At 40.1% G+C, this 9612-nt stretch overlaps 1 protein-coding gene across 1 annotated transcript; it reads left to right on the top strand.

Moving 5' to 3' along the window:
• Positions 1–224: 224 nt before the first annotated feature.
• On the top strand, positions 225–4236 carry LOC124690133 (putative serine/threonine-protein kinase). The gene is made up of 7 exons (XM_047223564.1): positions 225–306; positions 548–571; positions 664–1128; positions 1230–1345; positions 1474–1734; positions 1822–2019; positions 4168–4236. The coding sequence occupies exons 1-7, from the start codon at positions 225–227 to the stop codon at positions 4234–4236; spliced, it is 1215 nt and encodes a 404-aa protein (XP_047079520.1).
• Positions 4237–9612: the final 5376 nt, after the last annotated feature.

Raw genomic sequence — 9612 nt, 5'->3', positions numbered from 1 at the left:
TGATCAATGCATAAGTATGTTCAAAAAAAAAAGATCAATGCATAAGAGAAGACGAGAACTCATTAAACTAGTCAAGTGCCAGATCATCCAAGAAGGATATCCAGCTCTCCATGTATACAGGTCAGCTACCAACGATGAAAACAACGGACGAATATTGCCTATAAGTTGGGTTCCATGGGAGTACTCGCAAAGTTCGTCCTCGTCTGATTGCAGGGGACTCGAGGATGGAGAAAGCGTTGTTGCTTTGGCTCGTTTTCATCTTGGCAGCCTCGCATGGTTGCAAGGCTGATCCAGATATTGTCACAGGTCCGATTTCCAAAAACTGTTTGCAATTTTTATTACCTGTTAGACTACTTCTTCTATTGCTGATGATTATTAATAGGTTGGTGAACTTTTCATAAAAGAAAAACCAAATGACAATCGTAACATAATCTTAGTCTTTCTTTTTCGAAAAGGAGCAGCACGGCCTCTGCATCAATCCATGCATGTGTCCCTTTATTAACACACAACCTTAGTTAACACGATTCTTCCTTTTGATAAATTGCAGATGGTGATTACATCAAGATAAAACGTATGCCCTTACCGAACCGTTCTAGCTTGCGCATTCATACTACCTTCAACACCGCTCCCTATACTAAAGGCTCCAAGTAACAAGCATTTCAGGTAGCTTGTTGGCCATCTTCATAGTCTTCCCCGTCATGGTGCTGGCCCTCGCCATCGCAATCATCAAATACCTGATGCCCAAGAGCAGATCAGCTGACGATACCGTCGGCTCGCCTTACGATAGCAAGGTGCACAGCGGGGAGGTGATCAACCGGTGGTCGGGCCTGTACAGGTTTACCAAGACTGAGATCGAGCGGGCTATGGACTACGCCAACACCCGAATCTACCTTGGCTCCGGCAGCGCGGGGCAGGTGTACCAGGGGGTGCTGCCCAGCGGCCAGCTCGTGGCAATCAAGCACATCCACCACACGGCCATGTCCGGGTCCTTCACCAGGGAGGCCGACGGGCTGTCCAAGGTGAGGCACCCAAACCTCGTCTGCCTCTTCGGCTACTGCGACGACGGGAGCGACCAGTACCTGGTCTACGAGTACTGCGCCAACGGCAACCTAGCCCAGAATCTACTCCGTAAGAACAAGGACCAATCAATCATGCCTATTATTTCAACCTAGCTAGCTACACTTGTCGAATCCTTAGAAGTTACTATTATGTTCTTGATTAATTGCCAGGAGGTGATGCTGTTCTCTCATGGCCAACAAGAGTCAAGATCCTCCGGGATTGTGCCTCTGTCCTGAGGTTTCTTCACACACACTCGGATGGATGCATTGTACATAGAGACATTAAGGTCAGAATATTTTTCCATCCCTAAATATAAACATTTCTGCTCATTCACGAGAGAAAGGAATAATAACGGAGCATCGGAAAAAAAATAGCCATCTTGTGTTTGTGTGCTGAATTCTTTTTTTTTCACAGCTTAGCAACATCTTGCTGACGGAGGACATGGAGCCTAAGCTGTCTGATTTCGGGCTGGCAAAAATGCTGCAGATGGAGGAGACCAAGGTGTTCACAGATGTCAGGGGAACCATTGGTTACATGGACCCTGAGTACATCACACACTCCAAGCTTACTTGTGCCAGCGATATCTACAGCTTTGGTGTGGTGGTGTTGCAACTTCTCTCGGGAAAGAAGGTCATAGAACTTGACATCGTTGCACGCGATTCTCTTACCAAGAAGGTACATTTCCTATTTCTTTGAGAAGCAACTCTCCGGTGGCTGTTCTCACTAATCACCTTTTTTTTTTCTCTATGTTCTTGTCTAAAGGCAAGAGATGTTGTAAGTGGGAAAAAACCGTTGGATGAATTTATAGACTCACGCGTGCGAGATGAGGTTAATATCGAAGATTTTGTCTTGATACTGAAGATCGCAGTCCTCTGCGTGGCACACTCCAGCGTAGGGCGTCCGACAATAAAGGATGTGTACGAGGAGATGGACAAAGCATGGAGAAATACAAACGCAAAGGTTTGAACCGTTTTTGCATCATGTAATACATTATGCTACCTCTGTTCCAAAATAAATTATGTTTCAAGAGAGAGTGCAACCAAATTATTTTATTCAACCACTAAGCAATAAAGAGACTCTTTTGGTTGGTTAGTTAAAGATAGTACAATTAGATTTGTCATGAATAGTAATTTTATGCTATGAGTTGTTAAAGTAGTATTTAGAGCGAACTCCACTTTTTACCCCTAGTTTGTCATTTATGACACCAAGTATGAAAGATCTAGATATTACGACTAGAAAGGGTGCCAGGAGTTCACAAAAAAGATACTTCTACTAAAAATAGATAAACAAATTCTTCAGTTAATCTAGTGAAGACTAGAACATAAACAGATCTATAACAAAACATATTGAAGCAACAGAAAGTAAACAGATATAAACTAAGAAGATTCAGATGCTCCGGGTACAGATAGGCAAGATGAGCAAGTAAATTTAAGAGAAATAAGAACATGCATGAACTGTAATATAAAAAGATAGTGACAAAGACACTGATGTAGTTCCTGATGTTCAAGATGTTGGCACCAGTTCTACGTCTTTGAAGAGGCTATGCGCGAGTGCGCGCAAGCCCTCAGACATAGCCTTGTTCTCCGCTAGCTAAAAATCCTCAAGATCCTAGATTTATCTCTTGGGGTTGATCTTGAGGTGATCACTAAAACTTCAGAAACCTGCAATGGTTGGTCCATCTATCAGATGCTGAACAACGACGCCTAACCGACTAGGAGATGCCAAATCTCTAAGAGTAACAAGCAGATCTCGTATGCTAGAACATGCTCTTGGTTGCTGCTCACTATTTTTCTCTCAAAGGATTTTCTCTAAAACACAAAGAGAGGGAAATTTGCATGTCAAGGAATTGTATATCTGAAATCTAGAATTTAGTGAAAGATTGTTGCACTAGACAATTGAACCAAAAGTCCGAACTGATGGAAAGAGACTAGGCAGTGTATTTATATTCAACATTTAGCTCAACTCACCAATCCTACCCCGTGGGGTCCGGGTCCTATTTATAGGCATAATCACATCATCTAGCCATTGCACCGAATATGCTTTGTAGGAAAGCATCTTAATGGTCACTAGTTTGGTTCTTCACAAATTGATGCATGTGAAAGCAACAGACATCTAGAGCTTCAATCAAATCCATGAAGCTCTAACTGTTCAGAAATCAGTTTTCACAAACTGAAGCACTAGGCTCGATATTGGTTTTTTGAAGTCTCAGCCAATTCAACCAAGTGTTCAACGCAGTTCTTGTGTCTTTCTGCACACTGATTTCTCAAAGATATCCAAATAGACTGGTCTACAAAGAATGAGTCCAACTGAGCACACAAAATCAACTTTCATCTTCTTCCTAAGAGATCAAACCCCTCTTTAAAGTACATTTTTCCTCCGAAGCACTACACTAAGTCTTCAGTTCCACTCCTCAGTCTTCATGGAGGTCATCATTTTTAAGTAGTACCTTCTTCACTTAATTTTGAGGGGTCAGCATCCTTATGGTTAAATCACCTTCTTGGTACTAAGCACATGTGTATACTCAGTAGCACATTGGTCCCTTAATCGATCGTCATTGATCATCCAAACCCCACTATTAGGGCACCAGTTTTACTTTTGAAGTACCAATGTAACCAGATCTTTTTTGCTCAACTTGTTTAGTGAAATTTGTGTTGGTTTTACCTCTCTAAATCTTCAAAAAAATGGTGAACCTGATAAACATTTTATATGCAAAAAAAAGTGATAAACGCACATCAATCTCTTCAAATTAATCTCCCCTTTACCCTTTTGTCACGGGAACACCCTCTAAGGGTATGTCTCTGAGCTGATGATCGGGTCCCATATGACAGAAGGAGGTAAAAGATTAAAAGGGGTAAAACTGGAACATGTTTTGCCCCCAGTAAATGAGAGGACTTTTTATTATAATATGAGGTAATCGTTGTTACAAATAGTAAATTAGGTACATAGTGATATTCACTATAATATTTTAGTTGCATATTAGTAAGTATCCAATGGTCGAATTGTATGCTGAAGATATTGTAAAGTAATGTACAGTATTTTTTTAAGGAGGGAGCATTTTATTAATCCATTCCACATTTTTTTCTTAAAATTCTTCTGTTATTTGCGCAGGCTGCTCGGTCAACCAAGAAGATAGATTCATCAAATACATCAGAATATGCAAAGATGATAGATGTGTAGTTCACATTTTGTCCAAACAAAGAAGAACGATAGCATGGAGTTGCACATTTTTCACATGAAATGTGACCAAACGGCATTGTGATCAAGTGTGGAAAATATTATATGCCAAAGCTTTTGCAAAAGGAGTGTTGTACTTACAAGTACACTAGTAGCAGCTCTTGAAGATCTTGTAGGAACCTAGTTGTATATATTGTTGTATATAATCGGTGAAGTCATGGAACAATCTAGTTGGTATAAAATGCAAAGTTTGTCTTTTGGTAGCTCTCTACTTTTGGATAATTAACTCTCCTTTGAGGTATGACAGTCCCCAAGGATGAGTATGCGGCTTTCCTGCTAACAATGAGACGGGCTTGTCATTTGTAGGTATCATTTCTGAGTGAAAATGCATCACCCCGCTTCAAGTAGGTCATATACTACTTTTTTGTAGTTGGCTTGAGTGATGATACTATTTCTCTTGTTTAAATATTCTCATATAAAATTTAATAAATAAGAAAATGTCTTAAAGATTTAAATTAAAATCTACAAAGAAATTTATAAACCCTTACAAAAATAATTGTGAAGCATTATTAAAATTTTAATTTTATGCATAGTAGTCATACTACTAACAATGATATCAATTATTCCCTGTGAAATGATAACAATGTTGATTATGATTTTCCTACAAAGACCTTATACCTCGTTTACGCCACATGGAAAGACAGAAGCAACCAAAATCTACATTTATATCAGAAGGCGTTTCTTCAGTACAACCCCCTTCCTCCAAACTCAGACAAACTCAAACACAGAGATGGTTGAGATCGCTCGATACCCCTTCGTAATTAAGGGCATGATGGTCTCTAAATAGTATACGTAGCCCTGTATCAACCCGTGTGGCTCAACTTATTTGAACGAATAGGTAGCTTTTGTATAGGTAGGAGTAGTATATATGTATGTTGTTGTCAGCTCATTGGCGGTGATTTTGCCGGGTCTTGAGCTAACGGCCGAACTGTCTTGTGAACGATTACGGTATACCCGTACGTAGGTATACTCTATTTGGATATGGGTTTAGGAGGGCTCAAAATTAATTAATTAATTAGCTAATTACCCTTTGGGGGGAGGGGTTGTACTGAAGCAAGCCTCATATTATACTCAATGACTAAATGAAAAGCAAGTGAGATATAGCTAGCATTTCCCCTTTTCACTGAGTCTTCTTTGCTAAAATGGCATTCTTCAGCAGCTTCTTTTATTTTAGCATGACTACTCTAAAATCCGCAAGTTTTTATGAACCTTAATACTTCCTCTATCCCGGTTCATAGCGTAAATTTGTAATACAAGTTATATGTAACTAAATATATTTTATTAGAAAGTTTAGATGTTGTACATTCTAATGATATAATTATTTATTGTACAATTAATCTTATGTTTGTCGAATTGACCATATAAAGATATGTGCAAGTCCTATGAACAGGGACAGATGGAATACCTCTCTCGATAGGCTTTAAAGCCCTCAAGAAACCCAAACAAGAGATGCCTTTTTCGTCCAATAGAAGAGAGGATTCCCTTTTGGTCCCTTTTGAGATAGCCGTATGTTTACTTATATTGGTGTTTACTTATGTTGCTGTATAAAGCCTTGTGTTTGAACTGGACACGTTCCTAGTGTTGATAGGTATGAGGCATCTTTGCTAGTACAAGTATTGGACTTGATGGTGATGATTTGTGTGGCAAAAATATTTGTTAAAAAGTCGGGTGAGATCCCTGTGGCCTCCACCGCATTGTTTTTCGGAGTCATGAACTCTAGTCTTACTTTATTTTATCTTTAAGTCAGTTTATTTGTTTTACTATTAATGATTATATGTAGGTAAATTAACTGGTGCACCATCAAGTCTAATTAAGCAACGAGATAAGCAAAGCATTTCCACCTAGCACATCTATATATGTTTTTTCAATGGACATGCAGCAAAGGTGTACAGCTTTTACTCGACTCGGGACATCGAGTTAAGCCTAACAAACGATATTGTGTTGTGTGTAAAAAATAAATAAGTAAAATGAGTACTAGACCGGCCGAGACTTGAAGAGTCTAAATATCTTGGCACGTCACATGCTTTCTTCCCAAATAACTCCATTTATTTCGTTATAGGCTAATGATTTCATCTCTAGATAGGTAGGAGCTAGGATGGCTTCATAATGCTGGCAGTTTGATAGAAAGCCGCATTTCGGCGAAGCATATATTCTCAGATTTATATAAACCATATGTTTGGTATGGTGTTTGATTGCTTTAACAGTGAGCAATAATACACACACATACACACACACCAGCATATTTGTCTTCATTCAGGGATTGCATTGCGCGTAAGGTCTGTTACATGGACAAATTGCAAATTCTGTTTCATGGACAAATTGCAAATTCTGTTTCCTATGCAGCAAACAAAACTTTAAAATTATTGCAACTTCACATAGAAACAAAACACCGACCTTTTAGTTATACCCGATTTATTAATCTTGCAATTATAATACTAGCATCTTAGGCTAAGTACAAAACACCCCTGATCAAACTAGCCTCCTTGAGAATGACAAGATCATGTATTCGATAACTATAGATTTGAGGGAGTAGTAGCTAAGATTAAGACAGGATTCGGTACCAAAATTTCTCTCCTTGTTCAGAACGACAGTGCCATCTGAAAAGTTGATGTTTTTCTCATGCTGATTAACTAGGCATTGGCTTTCCCCGAGCAGCCTTACTTAGGAGTTTGTTAGCGCCAATAGATTAAGCTAATGCTTCAGTAGATTCCAGGAGTGTTCTTCTGCGCCATTGATTCATTAATGGGCATGATTTGGATCTGATCTACACTAGTAATAGAGTCTCTCACTACATCTATCTATATCATAGTTGCATTCAGAACGTAAATGCGCAGTTATCACGCTAGCTCCATCCTTATTTCTAAAAAAATGTTTTGGATATATTTACCAGCTGACCCAGATGTATAATATGTTAACTGAATACGTCTTAAAACAGTATTTTGGTACATCACAATCGCATTTTGATATATTTTCAAGGTACATTACAATATAAGTTAGTGGCTTAGTGCTCTACGCCATGTTCTAAGTACAATATCTTAATCCAAATCCAGAGGTATTAGACAACCAATGAGATCATCACACTATCACATAGGCGCTGTCTAACACCCACTACACTCTATGTGTAGTTTCTATTTTTTGAGAATAATCCCCACTTTATTCTTAAACGATAATGTTTGTCGGGATACACAAATGCACTGGTGGCAAAACAAACCAAACCAGTTTCCAAACCTCTGTACTAGAAGCAGATTTAGCTAAGGGGTGTGCTTCACCGTTGAAAGCCCTTCCTTCATGACAGAAAGAAGCCTCATAAAACTGACGGCCCAATCAATGCTTTTTTTTTAAACGGGGGCAAAAGCTTTACCCAATCTATGTATTGAGAATATAATGCCTAGTTAATTAACGGAAAATCAGGTGAAAACCGTTATAACAAAAACACAAGAGAACAACACCCAACGCAAGCGAGTTCCCCACTAGACAAACCAACAAACTCTCTCAACCTTCTTCAACCGCAAAGGCGCAAACTCATGATGCCTGCATCGATGCATTTCTTCACAATGTAGCCATATCTTCCTCCATCTCTCGCCATTGACTGCAATGAGTTATCAACCTCCAAGCAATCAGTTGCAATCTTCAAGCCACTAAGATTCGGATCGCTAGCCAAAGTAAGAGCCTCGCGGCAGGCCAAACTTTCTAAGACTGTCGGATAGGTGATCCCCACAACTGTCAACACTGAACACCCAAGAAAATTGCCCTGACAATCTCTAGCTTGCAGCTACTCCACCCTTGGCTTGAGACTTCGCAGGTGATGGATCAAAATTGATCTTAACCACGTCCTGGGGAGGTGGCAGCGGTTTAGGTCCTGACATCCGCTCTGCTGCCTGTTTCGTCTGAGTCTTGGGTTTAGCCACACTCAGATCTTGCACAAAGCATTGAATAAAACTATGTGGAGATGATGGGCTTTGATGTTCAAATTCTTCATCAAGTAAAGCTTTGTGTCTCGCATACCAAATGGCCCACATAGTTATAATGGAGATGAACTCCTCATGCTTTACCGAGTTCATCATCTCAAAAATCCATAGCCTAGCATCTTCTTCTGAACTTTGGCAAAAGTGCTCAGCTAACTCTTCATCTGTTAAAGCCCAAACACATTTTGCTATATGACAGTCAATTAAGGCATGCCTCCAGTTATCTGAGGCTGAACCGAACAAACCGCAGCAGGGGGATGGTGCCATGTTTCTTCCGAATCTTGTTACATCTGTCGGTAAAGACTTTGTTGCTAATCTCCATAGGAAGATTTTTAGCTTGGATGGGGCCAGCACCTTCCACAGTGACGTCCTCGGTTTCCTCTGCTGAGCAGTATTTGAACTTGAACCAATCCCATCTAACCAATCTTCCTTTATTTTCTTGGTTTCCACTAGCATTCGATACGCTGATCTAACCGAGAATAAACCTTTTCGGTCATAATTCCATGCCCATGCATCCAGTTGATTCCTTGAGCTCAACGGAATATTGCATGTTACTTCGACATCCATTTCGACAAAGAACTCGATAAACTTAGCTACATCCCACATCGCCTCTCAAGAAATGATAAAATCGGCCACCTTGAAAGGTGGATCGTCCTTGATGTAGGCCAGTGGTCAGCTGGTCGCAAATTGCCGGGTATCCACTTTGTATTCCACGGATTAATGTCCTCTCACGTCCCAACTCTGCTGATAAGTCCTTGACGAAGCACATCCACTCCATCAAGAATTCAGCACCAAATCTGAGACGGGTGACTCCCCAGTGAGGCTTCTAAATATTCCTTTTGGGAAGTAAATTGATTTCAGCAACCGTGCACTTAGCGAGCTTGGTACCTGTAGAATTATCCATGCCTGTTTTGCGAACAAAGAGATATTGAATAATTCAATGTCCCTAAACCCTATAGGCCTCCCAGATGTTTCAGACTTGTCAACACATCCCAAGAGATCCGGTGTGTCTTCCTTTTTTCCTTCCTTACTTCCCCACATAAAGCTTTGAGTTAGAGAATTTAAGTGATCGCATAAACACCTTGGTAAACAGAAGTCGACACCACTTGGGCAACTGGCTTAATGAGAATCTCCTTCCTCCCACAAAAAAGAGTTGCTCCATCCATCCTAGAATTTTTCTCCATAGCCTATCATTCCAAGAATTTAAAGGATCCATTACGTGATCTTCCCACATCAGATGGCATCCAGATACCTCTCACTCAGTGTTTCATTTCTCACATCTAATAAGCTTTTAACTTGCTCATGGGTAGCATTAGGGCAGCCCTTGCTGAAGAAAGCAGAGGACTTATCCCTA

The sequence above is a fragment of the Lolium rigidum genome, chromosome 2, assembly GCF_022539505.1.
Source record: "Lolium rigidum isolate FL_2022 chromosome 2, APGP_CSIRO_Lrig_0.1, whole genome shotgun sequence".
NCBI lineage: Eukaryota > Viridiplantae > Streptophyta > Magnoliopsida > Poales > Poaceae > Lolium > Lolium rigidum.
This window is presented reverse-complemented; position numbering and strand designations above follow the sequence as displayed.

Bases quoted from the DNA above. Each gene is read 5' to 3' on its own strand.
- LOC124690133 (XM_047223564.1), top strand. From the start codon at position 225: ATGGAGAAAGCGTTGTTGCTTTGGCTCGTTTTCATCTTGGCAGCCTCG. The intron at 572-663 runs GTATGCCCTTAC...CAAGCATTTCAG, and splicing joins TGATTACATCAAGATAAAAC to GTAGCTTGTTGGCCATCTTC. The intron at 1,735-1,821 runs GTACATTTCCTA...TCTTGTCTAAAG, and splicing joins GCGATTCTCTTACCAAGAAG to GCAAGAGATGTTGTAAGTGG.